The following is an 18,843-nucleotide window of genomic DNA, read 5'->3' on the forward strand; positions in this document are numbered from 1 at the left end:
GTCTGTGCATATTTTCATACGACAAAGAAAAATCATTACCCCAGTATAAATCCCCATTGCCATGGTAAACCCATTAGGAAGTGGGCAAGAAGGGCAGATGAGCATGCCTCCACAAGACAGAGACCCATGGATAATCTTACACAGACTCCCTTCAACTTCCTCAGGGCCTGAAATACAAAAACAGACACACTAAATAACCCTCTAAAGACACGCAGAGAAAATGACATTAAATGCTTTTTCTTCAGTATTCAGACCATGCCTGGATCATCCATCATGAATTTTCCAGGTAATGAGTTTTATTTAACAAATATTTCAGTGTTCTAAGTGTTTTAGAGTTGGGTTATTAGTCCTCATAGCAACCCTGTGACATAGGTGATAATATTATTACTATTTTTTAGATGTCCTCATCTAAAAAGGCACAAGTTAAAGTCATTTGCCCAAGATCATGAAACTGGTGCGTGGTGGAGCTGGGTTTGAACCCAGGCAGGTTGATTCCAGAGTCTGTGCTCATAATCTCCACACTAGCTAATTTAACCCTCTCAGTGTTAGCCTTACATATAATTTTTGGCCCCAGAATGAACCTAAGGTAAAGACAATCCCCAAAAATATTCATTCCTGCATTCAAAAGCATACATGAAAAAAGCATACTTGCGACTCATTCTATATGCTAGGCAGTTTCCTGAGCCACCATAGTTAGCCCTAAACGCTTGTAGAGGGCTTTGCACACCAAAAATATGATGTCTTCTCACTCGTGACCATTATTTATAACTATGGCCTATATCTCTGTCAGAGAAAAGGGGAGCCTTTATTCCTGGTGCTGTCCCCAGATAGACAGTAACTCCACCTTTCTCCAAGAAAGAGTATGGGAACATCTTTTGGGGATAGTCCTGCATGAAATAAATTCCACTCTTTTCTTGAGAATGCTGTGCCAAGTGTCCTAAAAGCTCAGTGATTGTAAATACTTGCAGTATTGGAGGAACAAAATTCCTAGTTAATAAGTAGAAATTTACACTGCAATACCTGTGGGTCAAGCCCAAGGCCAGCACGAACTAATATGATGGACAGCGCTATGCTCCTCAAAGTGGAAGACCACTTGTGCTTGATCTGTACGTTATCACTGACGACAGGGATATTTCTGATGAGAAATTCAGCAAGCAGCATGCCTAGAATGGAGAAGTCAAAGAACTCTTTAGTTTTCAAACACAGAAAATATTTTCAGCACTTTAGATGTGGAAGAGACTATCCTAGAATCCCAGGAACCACTTCTTTTATGCTCAGTCCTTAGATGAAATTATGTCAAACTTTTAATGAAAAAATTAAAAAATAATAAATTAGAGGAGCTAAGAAAAGGCTTTAATATGCAGATAAAAAATGAAAGATTTTTAGAATAATCAATAATTCCTAAACAACTGAACCTGAAAGTGAGAAACAGGATGCAGTATTTGGATAGAAAGTGTGATCAAATTCTAAATATAAAATAGTTTAATACAATGCCCAATTCAGTCATCACTTTGTGTGCAAATAGAAGAAAGCTCCTGAAATTATTTACCATGTCCGATTACTTGAAATATCAATAAACACCTATATGGGCTCTATTTTACCTATTTTCAAACCAGATAATTTAATTAGAAAACACATAACCTGCTTTGCAAAGGCTTAGAAGTGAGTTATGATGACATGGACACTGCTCTGTCATGTCAGCTGGCGCCTGTTCTTTCACTCAGCCATTCAACACTTACCAAAGGCCTTCAGTACTTGAGACACTGCAGTACGTGTTAGAGGCATCACAATGAACAAAGGCTCAGCACTATCCCTCAGCCTCTAGGGGGGCAATCTCAATTTTATAGAACTGCAACTTTCCATCTTCATTCCCCAAAGATTTCCACTATTAAGGGTTTTCTGTGCCCTTCCAGAAAGTTTCTATACCTATTAAAGCATGCCTCTCTGTGTGTGTGTGCTCTTTTGCGCTGGACACAAATGGGAGCACATTTAAATACCATTGTATAATCTGGTTTTGTTCCACTTAACAATATATCCTGGACATATCCCCATTAAAGTACATATATATTTGCCTTGTTCTTTTTTAATAGTTGCAATTGTATCTCATTGTTTTCAAGTACCATAAGTTTTGGACAAATTAATGGACTTTAGGAACTTTTCAGACTTTTCATTACAAACAGTGCCGAAATGAGCACAGTTCTTACATCAAATATTTACTAAGTGCTGACTACATGCCAGACCCTTACTCTACCCTAGTAACAGAGAGGTGAGCTACCCCAACATGGTCCTTGTCCATATGGAGCTCATATATTTGTAGGTTTGTGTAAGTATATCCATAGGACAATTCCTAGCAGTAGAAACATTAGGCTCCAGGGTACAAGTGTATATCATTTTTTTTTGTTGTTGTTGTTGAGGAAGATTTGCCCTGTGCTAACATCTGCTGCCAATCTTTGTCTTTTTGTATGTGAGCTGCCATCACAGCATGGCCACTGACAAGTGGTGTAGGTCCACACCCAGGAACTGAACCTGGGCTGCCGAAGCGGCATGCCAAACTTAACCACTAGGCCACCAGGGCTAGCCCTCATTTTTATAGATATTAATGAGTTACCAGCCAAAAATGCTGCACTAACATTACATTTCATTAATATGTTAACGGTTCTTTACTGAAACTTAAAACGTGAATCTAAACCAGCCCTAAATTAATTATAGCATATAACTACCTGAAATCAAAAGGAATAATAATCTAACAAGAACTCAAAAATATGTTAAGAGTTTCTTTTGGAGTTTCAGGGGGGATGAAGGAGCATTTTTTATTCCTGAAGTAAATGTGAAAATAGTTTCCCTGGGACACTGTTTCCTTTGCTGATGATCCGGGTTGACGTGGCCACCTGACTGTGGTTTGGCAGGTGTCCCCTTCGTGCCTCTGAGCCCATGGGGGGGCCTTTCCCTTGGCTGTGGAGAAAAGAACACCTTCTTTGATACGGAGTATTCTTCTTTTCTTCTTAATTTATATCATGGAAAATTTTAAAAATATGCAAAAATTATCAATACATGGCTAATCTTCTTTCATCTACTCTCAAGTTATTTTGAAGCAAATCATTATTGAAAAAATTTCCATCAACCCAGACCATCTGCAAAGGAAACAGTGTCCCAGAAAAATTTTTACATTCATTTCAAGAACAAAAAATGCTCCTTCATCTTCCATCTCTGGCAATTATTTCATTGAACTCTTAAAAATATAGAATAGGCAATCATCACACATGTCTGTCTTAACAAGTCTTCTTTATGGACTCAGATAATGTTTCAGTTTTAGATACTGGCCCTAATAAATAAGAGCCAGTAAACTTTTTTCTCTGTCACAAGTGTAACACCATAGTGAAAGGGATGGTAAGATACATCATGTATATGACCTTTAAGAATGATTTCAGTCACCTCAGGAGATTTCATGTGATCACAAAGCCCGAGGCTTTATCATTTTGCAACATGGTGTATTTTGCTTGTTGCAATAATAGGCATGGAGTGGAAAAAAGTAGCATGAGATGTAAAGGGCGTTTTCATGGCATCTAGAACAGTAGTCCTCAACTTAGGTTGCATATTAGAATCACCTGGGGAGCTTTTAAAAATTCTGATGCCCAGGGCTACTCCATACCAATTAGTTCAGAATCTCTCCGGTAGGTCCCAGGCATAAGGTTTTAAAAAAATTCCCCAGATGATTCCTACACATAGCCAGGTTTGAAAACTTAGGATTTTGCTATGGAAAGCGTGGTCTTTGAGCTTATTAGAAATGCAGAATCTCAGGCGTCTCCCCAGACCTACTTAATTAGAATCTGCATTTTAACAAGATCCAAGGTCATTCCTCTGGATAATAAAGTTTGAGAAGCACTGATTTAGATGCAGGGATCAGTAAATATTTTCTGTAAAGGGCCAGACAAGAAACACTGCAGGCTTTGGGGGCCACATGGTCTCTGTTACAACTTCTCAACCTTGCCACTATAGTGCAAAAGCAGCCACAGACGATATGTAAACGAATGAGCATGGGTGTGTTTCAAGAAGATCTTATTTGCAAGAAGAGATGGTTTGCTAATCCTTTACCATAGCATACAGGCATATTTAGAAACAACCCATTTTAATAATTCAATTAAAAACTTTAGAGAACAAAAAGCACCCATGACAAACAATATCAATTAAGTGAAATAACTTTAACTTTACCTAAATTGAAAAATACATTGAGAAACAGTGCATAGTAAGATGTAAATAATTCTACTTCTTTTTATATTTAGCTTCAACTGTTCACCACAAATTCAAAAGCAAATAATTTTGGCCTATGTTAACCAATCCTGATGGTCCTCACTAATAGAAAAAAATTTTTATTTAGGAAATGTGTGCAAATATGCATGTGTAAAAGGTTACATGTTTTTTTCTTTTTGTGAGGAAGATCAGCCCTGAGCTAACATCCATGCTAATCCTCCTCTTTTTGCTGAGGAAGACCGGCTCTGAGCTAACATCTATTGCCAATCCTCCTCCTTTTTTTCCCCAAAGCCCCAGTGGATAGTTGTATGTCATAGTTGCACATCCTTCTAGTTGCTGTATGTGGGACGCAGCCTCAGCATGGCCGGAGAAGCGGTGCGTCGGTGCGCGCCCGGGATCCGAACCCGGGCCACCAGCAGCGGAGCGCGCGCACTTAACCGCTAAACCACGGGGGCAGCCAGATTACATGGTTTTTAAAAAACTTCATGATTTATAAATCTTTGAGAAATGGACACAAAATGTCTTTTGTGGTATACTGAAAGTGGTACACTGAAATTTTATAATACGAAATTTTTAAAAGAAACATTAAAGACATAATGCCTAGTTTTAAGACTAATTTTCATGTGTGTCATATTTGGGCAGTTCTCCTGGCTTCTGGAAGAATATTTTTAGCTAATTTTTTTAACAACCATGATAATACAATATACCCTGTGGTGTGCTGATAAATGCTTACAAGTGGCTCTCCAAAAAAAGTATGCAGACTTATATACGTACATAAGTTTATTATAAATTCCACTGACACAGAGGAGGTGCAGCACACAGTTCACAGATATACTACAATCATCACTGTAAATTCTGTATAGCCAGTCAATTCTTACAAAATGCTTTCATTGCTGAAGTCCTGTATCCACAACCATCTATGGCTGCAGGTCACCGTGATTTGACAAAATCAGAGTACAACTAAATGCCTGACTACCATCTGGTTTAGAAAAGAAGTCACTCACATCATTGATGAGTGAGTGTAGTGTCACCACTAATGTTGGCTGATATTTTCACTTACGTCACTGATCACGATGGAAATGCACATCGGAACTTCGCTCGTTTGTCAATGATGTGAGCGACTTACAACATAATAAGCCCTGGTCTGTGGCATTTGCTGATTTCTGGATTACAGATACTTCCACCATGGCTGATGCTAAGCTACCAACCTGATGTCACTGAACACGGAGTTGGGAAGAGATGGGCAGTGAGACACCGTGATATAGTATTTCCATAATCTCAAGAGAAGAGATAAGGGGATAATGTAGTAAAATAATTAGGAAGTGATCAGTTTTGAGTATCGCCCTTATGTTTAATGCAAGTTATTTAACTGTAAGCATATATAATTTAATTTTTTCAAATCGCTGTGTTTAATAACTGGCTTATAAAACTCATCAAAATTTAACAATCAGCTTTTAGGTCCAGCACAGCAAATACAGAAATAGTTTATTCCTTTATTTCCCAAAGCTTTCCAAATTACTATTTTAAAAATATGATTTACTATGAAGAAAACAGGAGGTGTTTGGCACTTACCAAGAAGAGGAGGCAGTGAAGGCAATGTAGGTAACTTAATGAGTCCCAAAAGTTTACCTCCAAAGATGGCACAATAGAAAAGGATTATAATTCCAAATAGGTTTCCTCCAGGAAGACATTCACTGCTGGCAATTGACCAAACTACAGCCCACAGAAGAACAAAGATGGTAACTGAAATAAACCAGGAAAACCAGTTTCTATCAATAAGTTATCATATGCAGGTTTTGATATAATCTAAAAGTTTTTAAAAATAGATACTGAATACACATACAAATATTTATAACCATGTGTAAGTTTTGAAGAACATCAGTGATATGAACAACTGGGTAATTACTAACCACCTTAAGAAATAGGATATTCCCAGGGCCTTGAAAGCACCTATGTGCCCCTCTTAATCCCATCCCCCATCCCTTTTCACAATGCTGCAAGGAACTACCACCTTGAATTTATTTTTTTACCATTCCCTTATTTTTCTTTATAATTTCACCATAAATATGCCACTAGTTAATAAAAAGAGAAACAATCACTTTTTAGTGTCTTCACAGGAATATAATACTTGAACAATCACATTCCACTATTTTAGTTCTGCCTTGAATTAAACGTTACCGTTTCTTTTCTATAGGCAACATTTGTTTAGTATTACTCACATACTTACCCTTTTTTTGGGTCATCATTCATTATGGCACCTCAAACCTTTCATCTGGGACAATTATCTTGTTGCCTGAAATATTTGCTTTAGTAGAGGCATTTCTATTAGAATGTGAAATATGTTTTCCTGTTTGAAAACCTTGTGTTCTACAAAATTGTACACTGAAAATAGAAAGACTTACGGGAAAAACAGAGTTGGGGCAGACTACTCAAAACTCAAAACTTGCGACCAAAGCACTAACAAAAACAATAACAATCCTAATAAAAGTACCAGCTCAGTTAAATCTCCACTGACATCTGTATCTCAGTCTCTTCTTTGTGGACTTCAACCCTGGAACCACACTTCCTATTTCAAGATGTAGAATCTTGAGGGCATTTGCTTGAAACAGACATCGGTTGCATCAAAATCTGATCCACATTGCAGCCTTCTTCATCAAGCAAACGTTTTTTTTTTAACTGAGGGAAAAGCGTTGGCAGCTTCTTCACCTGTACTGTCAGCTTCTTCATCCACGTGTGGTTTCATTAGATAGCTTTTTTTTTTTTTAAAGATTTTATTTATATTTATTTTTCCCCCTAAAGCCCCAGTAGATAGTTGTGTGTCATAGCTGCACATCCTTCCAGTTGCTGTAGGTGGGACGCGGCCTCAGCATGGCCAGAGAAGCAGCGCGTCGGTGCAAGCCCGGGATCCGAACCCGGGTTGCCAGCAGTGGAGCGCGCTCACTTAACCACTAAGCCACGGGGCCGGCCCTCATTAGATAGCTTAATGTTGTAGAAAGTCGAGAAGGTTTTGGAAGCCACTAAACCAGCAACTAACTGCCCCAAAACAAGGCACTTTCACAGGGATTTCAGCTTTTTAAAAGGTCCTCATGTTAGTACGGCTTTATCTTTAACTGTAAGAAAGCATATATCTGATTTTTTTTTTTTTTTTTTTTTGGTTTTCAATTCACTTTGCATTCATTTGCTATTGCTTGATGATGAAAAATACTAAGATGCCAGGAAAAATTACAAACAAAAATGCCAATTCCATATTATACTGACACACTTCCCCATTTCCCATGGCATATGAGCTAATCCATGGCACAGAAACACTGTAGCAAAACAGGCCATATTTCTCATGAGGCTCTGTTGGTTGTAAATTCTTAGTTTTGTCTGGAATTATCTTTATTTTCACTCTCAAGAGAGAGTTTTTTTGGATATACAATTCTAGGTTGAGAGTTACTTTCTCTCAGTCCTTGAAAATATTATTCCTCTGTTTTCTGGCTTTCATTATTGCTTTTCAGTCTAATTTCAGCTCTTTTAGGGAATTCTTTTTCTTCAGCTGTCTTTAAGATCTTTTCTTTTTCTTTGATTTCTGCAATTTCAGGTTGATGTGTTTAGGTATGACTTCCTTTTGATTTGCTTAGGGTTTGTTTTTCATCAATTCTGAACGATTCTCAGTCTTTATTTCTTCGAATATTTCCTCTTCCCCATTCTTCCTATTCTCTTTTTCTGGAACTAGGATTAGACACTCATACTCCTTTCTCCACGTTGCTAATCCTTTCTCCATGTGGAAAGTTTTCACATTCTCCATCTTTGTCAGTGTGCACTGCGTTCTAGATAATCTCTTCAGATCTACTTGCTAGTTCCCCAATTCTCTTTTCACTTAACCTACTGCCTAATCCACTGAGTTTTAAATTTCAATTACCATACTATCTTTCATTTCTAGAAATTTGACTTGGTTGTTATTAAAATCTGTTCATTTTTTTAAAAGTTACTTGTTTTGTACTCATATTTGCTGTCTCCTCTAAGTTCTTTACAGATATCAAAAATATTTTATATTCGATTTTCTGATAATACAAATTTTTGAAATCTGTTTCCTTGTGCGTGTTGTTTTTTTTGTTTGTTTATTCTTTGCGACAGTGATCTCTTACTTAGAACTTTATCTTTGGGAATTGTTGGAGCCTTAGGTTGAATGTGAGTTTTCCTAGATAGGATCTGAATTTGCTTCTACTATGTGCTTAGAAGCTTCCAATCTGGGATCTCTTTTAGATATATTTTCAGCCCGAGTTTTTTCTGTGACTTTGGAGCACAGACCAGCATGATGTTACACATTTTTAGTGGAGACTCTCCCATCCCCCAGCCAGCACCACAGTGGAGACAGGCTACAGGCCCCATCTGCAACCACCACAGTGGGCTCCAGCTGCGGGGCAGGGAGAGTGATGCCTCCTTTCAGACTTCTCCCACCTGGGCGGGCTCTATCATGGCCTCCTACACTCTCATGGTTCTCAGAATGGATCTCAGGTTCACTGGTGTTTTGCAGAAGCCTCCAGGGTGAAAGCCAGCTTGAGTGCATATTTATCACCTCTACTTATAGTTTGTTTTTGGTGTCTGATGACTTCCTGTTTTCTTGACAGAAAAAAGGTACATTTAAAAAGATTAAAATACTGTTTTCATCTTGGCATAAGTGAGAGGATCGTCCTGATTTTCTAAGCTTATGTTGATATTACGAGGAAATAAATAACTTAGGGCCTTCAGTATTTTTCAATTGGTTGTAGGGGCTGAAATTTCTATACAGTATTGGAAGTAAAACGGGAAAGTAGGAATTACCAGCTACTAAATTTTATTTTATCACAGCATAAACCCAATTGCATATTAAATTCAGCAAGGTAGTTTTCCACTTCAAGATCACTTTTTTTTAAAATCTCTAACTTTCATTTCCTTTCCCATATTTAAAATGCAGTTCTTTTTTTTTTTTAATAATTTTATTTATTTTTCCCCCAAAGCCCCAGTAGATAGTTGTATGTCATAGTTGCACATCCTTCTAGTTGCTGTATATGGGACGCGGCCTCAGCATGGCCGGACAAGCGGTGCGCGCCTGGGATCCAAACCCGGGCGGCCAGCAGCAGAGCGCGTGCACTTAACCGCTAAGCCACGGGGCCGGCCCTAAAATGCAGTTCTAAATACAGAGTAAATGTACTTTATAAGGTTTCTCTAAATCATGTTTAATTTGGTTAATAATTTACTTCTTATTTATGATTTTGGAAAACTATATTTTCACATGAAAGATTTATTTCTTAAGATGAGTACTTATGTATACTGAATGGACACAGGAAGGAGTATAGGAGAAAAATCTTCCTGGAAGCCTCAGGAACAGAAGTATAAGAAAACAAGTGAAGAAGTGTTACATATATATCATGAGTCCCATTTCTCAGGCAGCTGTATGGACAATGACTATAGAATTAAAAAAAATGAGTCTCCAAATCATATCATTCATTTATATCCTTTCCTATGTCAATCTGTATAAGTTTTATTGTAAGTGTTTTAACTAGAAATGTGCCATAATTTGAAGGGTAAAAGTTTAAAAAAATAATAAAAAGGATAGAAAAGGTATTAAATATTAACTTATTAAATATTGCCTTATCAACTAGTGTATATTTTGGAACTTGGTTTTCTCTATGTGCTTTAAATAAACTTTGAGATGTTTTTCTCATCCTAGTTTAGAAAATTAACTAATTTCTGTAAAAACCTATCTAAAGCCTAAAGTATAACATATTATACTTGGCTTCCATTGTCCCAGTTGAGAATGGCAAAAATGTCTTTCAGAGCTCACAAATGAATCATAACCATAAAGAAGTGAGCCCTATTTTTGAGTAAACATAACTTCTAGATCAACTGTCTTACATTTTTCAACATATTTACTTTGGGAAGCCATATATTTTCTCCAACGATGCTGTCATTCTTTAACACAATTTTTGAAATTGTCTTTAAATTTGCCTTTATAGACATTTTTCAAACCCCTTCTCCTCTTTCCTACTATACTACACATCCTCTGATATACACAATACAAATATACATACATACACACACAGGTACATACACACACACTTCCTTTTTGAACAAAAAACAGCATTAGTGAATCTGAACATCTATTTATTCATCAAATTGGTATCAGATTAATGTTTGGCTGCCTCCAAAAACCAAATCCATTCCTAAAAGACAAAAATATCCCAACCCTAACAATATTCAAACGAGTGCTGAGACAAATTTCCCCCCCAAAATCTCCCAAACGTTTTAAGTAATAGCAGCTCTCCAGGAATAAGCTGGATTGCAAACCAGGATCCTTCCTTATAAAATGACGTGACTCATTTGCAAGTGCAGCTGTGTTGGCTTGAACTTTAGTTGCGTTACTTAACAGTAACAACAACCAACATTTATGTAGTGCTTTTCCGTTTACAAGTGATTTCTCAATCACTTTTCTCATTGGAGCCCTAACGTAATCCTGTGAGATTGCTCAGATGCAGAAGAGGAAAGGTTCTTGATCTCTGCTCTTTTCCTCTTCCTGCTAGCTGGAATGGCGGTGACCACAGTGCTCTTGGAAGCCCTCCATGTCGAAGATGGTGGAGCCCTTCAGCCTGGGCCCTGATGTGGAGCAGAGACACGTACCATTGTGAATTGTTCACCTAGTAGTTTTTATGTGAGAGAGAAATAAACCTCTTTTTGTCCTTTAAACCATATTATTTGAAATCTTTCATTATATGACAACTCCATCTTTTACCCTCTCTTTCTGAATTCATCCTTACCATTACATACCATTTGTTATTACTCTATCCAGTAAAGCATGTGGAGGGCAAGCAAATATCTGTCTTAGGCTTTGCAAATGAGTTGATTCAGTCGGTGTTTCCTGCAGCCTTTTTTCCTGCTATTCAATAGGTTACTTCCTTCTGTTGGTTCATTTCCATCTATGCCTTTGAGGTTCATAACTGTCTGCTCCTGTGTTTAAAGCAATTAGAAAAATACTTAAAACTGTATATTTGCCGTACATTTTTATAGTTACTGAGCCATCATATCACAAATAAAATTCCCATTCCTAGAACCAAGGCTAACACTTTACAGGGGAAATACACAGCTTTATTACTACCTAATCAGCTAATGCTTGGAATAAGAACTATGTCAGGAGTATTTACCATTGAGCCACTATTGTAGCATTATAAATGCCTGAGCCACATACAATTTCATTATGTTTTGCAATGCTGGGTTTAAAAATTAGCCTAAGATATGATTCAAAGCAATAGTTGGTAAATATATCAAAGTGGTTCCGAAAAAAATAACTATCTGTGATGAAAGCCAATTCACATTCATTCATCTACTTGAATTTAAGTAATAAAAAGAGACAGGGAAGAAACCAGAACCATTCTAGGCTTGAGGCTGGGAACACAGAGCATTTCACAGGCTCTCCACTTCTCCAGCTTCATTGTAGGGCCAGCTGCTGATGACTACTGGGAAAACTGGTAGTCACACCTACTGTGTGGGCTTGGGGATGAAGAACGGGAGAATTGTTAACTGAGTGACTGAGGACGAAGAGGACATATGGCTATCATAGATTTGGAAGTATATAGTCCCTTCCTCAAGGAAATGGTTGAGATGGTCTACATTTGATCACAGATCTACCTGTGTTTCTTGATATACAGAGGCTATGTGATTCATCTCTGTGGATGGTACTGAATCTTCATGTTCAATTGTCTTATCTTTATCCTCCATGATTTACAATTAAGAGTAAGACGACAGACGGAAGAGGAACAAGATCTGTTTTGAAGGAGAAATAGTCTAGATATAGAATAGCAATTTGGGATTTAAATGAAGGAATTAAACAGCAATTTGAGCAATTTAAATGAATGAATTGTACTTATTTTTCCCCTTTAGAACTCTCAATGGCTAAAATATTTTAAATTAGACTATTTCTAACTTCCAATTGCTAACCTTTTCTTTGATTATAATATCCTATTTCTTATCTACCTTTTTACCTCTCTTGATAAAGCCCTTGTTGACTACATTTTTACATGATTTCTTTCCCATCCTGTTTTTTGAGTTACACTTCACACATTCCAAGCAATATTACTGTTAAATTGTCCTCTGTAATGGACCAACTTGATGAAGCAGGAAAGCTTTAGGTAATTTTCCGATGTTGATATGAGGAAATGAATCACCAAAGAGAAATCTATGCATTCCACCATTTTCAGAGAAACCAGAGTCACTAATTCCTGCTCGGCTCTTATTTCTAAATTAAAGTTAAAAAAATACAACAACATTGATCGAGTAGCCACAATGTCTTAGACACTGTGATAAGTGCTATGTTAGTCTCCTGCTAGTTATTTGGGTAATTCAAAGACTACCAAAACACATCCTTTGTTCTCTATAGGCTTACAGTATGCCAGGAAAAATAAACTTAGACCAAGTAACTGAAAAACCTGTAGGGCAGACCTAGAGGTTGGCTCCATAAACGCCCACTTCAATCTCTTCTCCCCTGGCTGCCTATGCTATATAGGCTGCTATATATTCCTAGGCACATGGCAGCTGGATGTGGCCATGTGTCCCAGTTCTATGTAATGATATATAAGTGGGAGTCCTTGGGGAGGGCTTTCATTCCCAAACTATAAGGGAAGGCCTTTTGAGAATCATACTGTTTACTCTTTGCTTCTAACATTTCCCTTTCTCCTTCCTAGAATGTAGATACGCTATCTGGGGACCAGCAGCCCTCTCTCCACCAAGAGAATAAAAAGCCTGATACCAAGGAGAGTAGATAAGTAAGACAGGAGGAGCAGGCTCCTTGACGACATCCTTGAGTTGCTGCATCAGTCTTGGGCCACCAAGCTTTGAGGCAATGGTTTAAACCACTATTGGTTTGTCTTTTCACTAGTAACCAAAGTTATTCCTAATGCAACATTACGATGAATATCATAATAGAGGTACAAACTACAAACCTAGGTAGAACTAAAGAGAAAATTATATAAGAGAAGGGAAAATCTAAATCAACACATATCTGAGTGCCTAATATGTGCCAGGCACTATGCTAGGCCATAAAGACCAGGATTAATTAGACAGGACTCCTGTCTCAAGGAATCATTTTCTGTTCCACAAAGTGCCAAGACGTTTGAATTTAAAATTTCAAAGAAAATTATATCCTTTCCACTGTCACCATCAACACCACCACCACCACCATTTTTCTTCCTTAGAAAACACAATGTTAGCCAGAAAGGCATCTCAAAGAACCTTCAGTTTAGGACTAGCCCGGTGGCACAGCAGTTAAGTGCGCGCGCTGTGCCACAGTGGCCCGGGGTTCGCAGGCTCGGATCCTGGGCGCGCACAGATACACCGCTTGTCAAGCCATGCTGTGGTGGCGTCCCATATAAAGTAGAGGAAGATGGGCATGGATGTTAGCCCAGGGCCAGTCTTCCTCACACACACAAAAAAAAGAATCTTCAGTTTGACTTTTTTTATATATTATATATAATAAATACACGTACATATATGATATATTATATATGTGTGTATATATGTATATATAATTTTTTGAATTCAAAAACTTACTCCAAAATTTAGACTCATACTGAGAAAGAACAGCATTTTGACAGGAAAGTGTTGGGCTCAGAGAACCCTCGTATCAAAGGCATAGAGGCATGAAAGCCAGTGGGGTGTGAGGGAAACTCTGCTGAATCCTGGGGGAGGAGGCTGAGAGCAAGGGGAGAGGAGGCTCAAGATTTGGAATATCACGTCCCAAACCACGGCACTTGGCCTTGACCCTCCGCAGAGAATGAGCCCTAACATCACAGTAAGTGACGAGGTCTGCTGGCTCTCGAGTTGGACAAACCTGGCTCTGAGGTTCAGCTCCATCATATACTAAATTGCTTAGCCTCTTTCTAACTAACTCCTTATCTACGAAATGGGGACCAGGTGGTTCCGACCCTGCACGTGATGAGATCCAACAGTGCTGGTGAGCAGCCACGCACACGCCCTCTCTCATTGTCATGAATCCCTAACAATCCTTTTGCTTTTCCTGTTAAGCTGAACAAGCTCTCCCCAGTCTTGAAGAATTTATTACTTAAGCCCATAGATTTTCTGTGATCACATTTTTTTAAATAATTTTTTAAATTTATTTATTTTTCCCCCAAAGCCCCAGTAGATAGTTGCATGTCACAGCTGCACATCCTTCCAGCTGTCGTATGTGGGACGCAGCCCCAGCACGGCCAGAGAAGCGGTGCACCGGTGCGCCTGGGATCCGAACCCCGGGCCGCCAGCAGCGGAGCCTGCACACTCAACCACCAAGCCACGGGGCCGGCCCTCTGTGATCACATTTTTTACCTCTTTCTTTCAAGGCCAGCTTCTTGATTAGGTGTAACACTCACCACTGTCATTTCTTCACCTTTCCCTTTAGTAGAATTACATAAAACTCCTGGGCAGTGCCACTAGAATTACCTTCTTCATCAAATTCTCAAAATCAGCCAATTATGGAACTTATGAATAATATTATAATTATTATTATTATTTTTGTGAGGAAGATCAGCCCTGAACTAACATCTGTTGCCAAATCCTCCTCTTTTTACTGAGGAAGACTGGCCCTGGGCTAATATCTGTGCCCATCTTCCTCCACTTTATATGGGACACTGCCAGAGCATGGCTTGACAAGCAGTGCATTGGTCTGCACCCAGGATCCGAACCTGAGAACCCCGGGCCACTGAAGGGGAGTGCACACACTTAACCGCTACACCACTGGGCTGTCCCCCAAGAATGTTTTTAAATAGCCAACAAGTATAAATGATTATTTCTAGTAGATATAAACTACTAACTAAAACAAAGCCTTTTTTTTTTTTTTGTGAGGAAGATTAGCCCTGAGCTAACATCTGTTGCCAATCCCCTTTATTTGCTGAGGAATATTGGCCCTGGCTAACATCCATGCCCATCTTCCTCTACTTTATATGGGACGCCGCCACAGCATGAAGTGGTGCATAGGTCTGCCCCCGGCATCTGAACCTGTGATCCCCAGGCCACCAAAGCGGAGTGGGTGAACTTAACTACTACACCACTGGCCCGGCCCCAATGAAGCCTTTGAGAATTTATTTTATTGGGGCTGGCCCGGTGGCATAGCGGTTAAGTGTGCGCCTCTGCTGCAGCAGCCTGGGGTTTGGATCCCAGGCGCGCACCGACGCACCACTTGTCAAGCCATGCTGTGGCAGCGTCCCATGTAAAGTGGAGGAAGATGGGCACGGATGTCAGCCCAGGGCCAGTCTTCCTCAGCAAAAAGAGGAAGATTGGCAACAGATGTTAGCTCAGGGCTGATCTTCCACACACACACACAAAAGGAATTTATTTTATTAATGTTATTCTAGTCCTTTGTAACATAAACAATCAAAACTTGGCATGTTGCATGGTATATGCTATTTGGGGAAATATACAGTTTTCTGTTTCAAAAAAATTTCCCTGTTCTCCCATAAACTCCACCATGAATGCCAAACTACTTATTTGAGATCAGAGAGGTATTACAAAGAGGAAAGGTAAAATAAAGTACCAGTATCTTAGTAAATCCAGTAAAGCAACTTACAACTGGTCAGCTTTGTTTATTCTCTGCTGTTTTCATTTCCAAAAGAACACTTAAACTATCTGTCTCACTTCAGAAACTTAAATTTAGAAAAACCACAAAAATATAACCTTTACTTAATGCAACCATGTTCATGGTATTTACTGTTCATAGTCATTGGGTCTTAAAATTACAATAGTATATCACCCATTAAGAAGGCGGTTTTGGCAAAGAAATCAGAAAATGCAGAAATGACCTTTAAAGGGCCATAAGAAATGTCACGAAATCCATTAAAAAGTACAAAGTTTATACTCCTTACTCAGAGAGAGGCTCTCCAGTCCTCACTCAGAGCCCATTAACTCTTATTTTGAAAACAATTCTAATGACTTTGCTCATCTGGTTTCCAAACCCTCAGAAGATAAGATGTTATAAATACAAAGGTAGGAAGAGATTGTGATAGAGGCAAACTGAGAGCAGCAAGAGTGACAGCCGACAGTGAAAGAGATGGAACACAGCAATTTCAGAGTACAAAATGTGGGGACAAATATCTTTTCCACAGGGGTATTTCTAGTTGTGGCCTGCCCAGCATCTCTTCTCCCCCTTTTTGGTAACAGCACACTAATTTTCTCTTGTGGAATCCATGCCTCCCCTAGTCTCCATCCATGTGGTTCATGTGAACTCACATCATCCTCACCTCCCTGATGCCCCTGCTCCACCAATGCTCCAGAGATGGGGGCAGGCCTGGACAATGAGGAACTCCTTCCCTGGTCACACTGATTGTTTTAGGCATGAGCGTGTGACTCACACTGGCTAATAAGAGTCAGCTTTACGGTGTTTACTGGAATCACTGGGAAAGAGCTTTCTTTCTGTTAGGGTTGCTAAGCCCAGACTTGCTGCTGACCATCCTTGTGACACAAGAAAAGCCTTCCAACAAAAGAAGTGATCACAGAGCAAAGCAGATTTTTAATATGCAAAGAGAGAAAGAGAAAGCTCCAGACTAATAATAGCATTGTTGGTACACCTGGAAGCAGCTCCTTTTCAGTTGGATGAGCCAATAAATTCCTTACCAGTTAGAGCTGGGTTTCTGTCACTTGCCACCAAATGAATCCTTAGTAAGAAGCTTCATACCTGATTTGGCCCTGAAGGATCCCCTGTATAATAACACAGGTTTAGAAAGGTGATTCTACATTTTCAAGAATATGAAAAGAAAAAAATGATGTGGAGTATTTTCTGTTTTAAAGGCATTAAAATATATAATAGAATTTACAGATTTTCTTTAAAGAGAATGTTAAACAAAAATTTGATATTCAATAAAATAGGTGTCAGTTATCCAAAAAATTAATTTAAGTGAAATGCTCTGTTTTTCAACAATGCTAGTTAAATGAAATACTCTAGTTAATGGACCTTAATTATTTTTTCATTGTGTTCATAGAAGACTTTTGAAGTCCTTAGTCCCAGCGAAGGTTCAAGAGAGCTGTTAAGCATCTGAAATGCTGAGTATCGGGGATGGAAAAATGAAAATGTAGGGAAATTTGGAGAAACTAGATGGTTTCCAGTAACTAAGAATCACAGGGTAATGATATAATAAAAGTTGGAAAAGTCTTTAGAAATATCCTAGTCTGATCTCTTTAACACTCAAATGAGACAACTAATGCCTAGAGAAGCTAAGTAACTTTTTTCAACTAATAGCCAATGTCAGCCAAGCCTCATAGTAAAACTATAAAAACTTGTGAAATGAGATGGTTCTTTAATCTATATCTTTGACTTCACGGCATTTCTACCAAATCACTATGCTGTATTTTTACTTTTTTTTTTTTGTGAGGAGGACTAGCCCTGAGCTAACATTTGATGCCAATTCTCCCCTTTCTTCTTGAGGAAGACTAGCCCTGAGCTAACATCCGTGCCCATCTTCCTCTACTTTATATGGGATGCTGCCTCAGCATGGCTTGACAGCGGTACGTCGGTGTGTTCCCGGGATCCGAACCTGTGAACCCCAGGCCACCGAAGCGGAGTGTGTGCACTTAACCGCTTGTGCCACCAGGCTGGCCCCCTATTTTTACATTTTTGCTATAATCTTTTGTTTAAAATCTCACTCATATACACCCATAGTTAACTGTAAGTTTGAAAACACATTCCACAAGAAGTTTGAAAACATTCTACAAGCAAATATAAATATTTTTATTTTCTATCTTGTATTATCTTCAGCTTTGCTCTTTCATGTTGTTACAAATGTTAATAGAGTATACTATAAACAAAAAATTTTTACTAATCTGTTTAGGTTGTACAACTTTGGTGACAAAATGAATGGAACCAGAACTTTTATTCTAGTCTCATGACAAATATTATTTACAGATTCTCAATTATTAGTTAACCAGCTGACAACTTGCCACTTAAATATGCCTTAAGATTCTAAGAATTAAGGAGCTTTTCTTTAAAAAAAATCCAGTTAAGCTGACATGCTTTGAGAGATTTTTGTATATCAGAAAATTATACTGAGAACTAGGAAGATATTTTAGGTAAACACTAAAAGTGCCTATACACAGAAGCAAGTTTTTTTCTGCTTCTCAATCAAGATATTGCTTTATTCAGACTGATACACAACCTGTAAACCATGAGAAAAAAAAAACTTATCCTGCATCAAATGATGAAATTTTATAGATTTCATAAATTCAGTCATTATTATTAATTATTATTAAATTCATTATTCAAAAATAATGTGAATTTAATAAAAATTCTGTGACTCAAATACAAATTTCAATAGAAGAATGAGGTTTGACCTGAGCCAAGGGACGTGGTTGCTAGGACTGTTTGCCTGTCTACTTGCTTGTTGGTTAAATAGGTCAAGTGTTTTTTTCACCGTGAGCTAAGATCTATTGCCAATCCTCCTCTTTTTGCTTGAGGAAGATTAGCCCTGAGCTAACACTTGTGCCGATCTTCCTCTATTTTGTATGTGGGTTGCCGCCACAGCATAGCTGACAAGTGGTGTAGGTCCATGTCCAGGATCCGAACCCACGAACCCGGGCTGTGGAAGTGGAGCGCACCGACCT

At 38.5% G+C, this 18,843-nt stretch overlaps 1 protein-coding gene across 1 annotated transcript in view; it reads right to left on the reverse strand.

Annotated features, from left to right (window-relative positions):
- SLC9B2 (solute carrier family 9 member B2) overlaps nt 1-12,139 on the reverse strand; it is a 32,929-nt gene extending 20,790 nt beyond the window's left edge. Inside the window, 6 exon segments of the mRNA XM_058546354.1 lie at nt 40-167; nt 1,021-1,163; nt 5,821-5,991; nt 11,038-11,145; nt 11,148-11,217; nt 11,896-12,139. Coding sequence (XP_058402337.1) covers nt 40-167; nt 1,021-1,163; nt 5,821-5,991; nt 11,038-11,145; nt 11,148-11,217; nt 11,896-11,985 — 710 coding nt within the window. The 5' untranslated portion in view covers nt 11,986-12,139.
- Nucleotides 12,140-18,843: the final 6,704 nt, after the last annotated feature.

The sequence above is a fragment of the Diceros bicornis genome, chromosome 8 (assembly GCF_020826845.1).
Source record: "Diceros bicornis minor isolate mBicDic1 chromosome 8, mDicBic1.mat.cur, whole genome shotgun sequence".
Classification (NCBI taxonomy): Eukaryota; Metazoa; Chordata; class Mammalia; order Perissodactyla; family Rhinocerotidae; genus Diceros; species Diceros bicornis.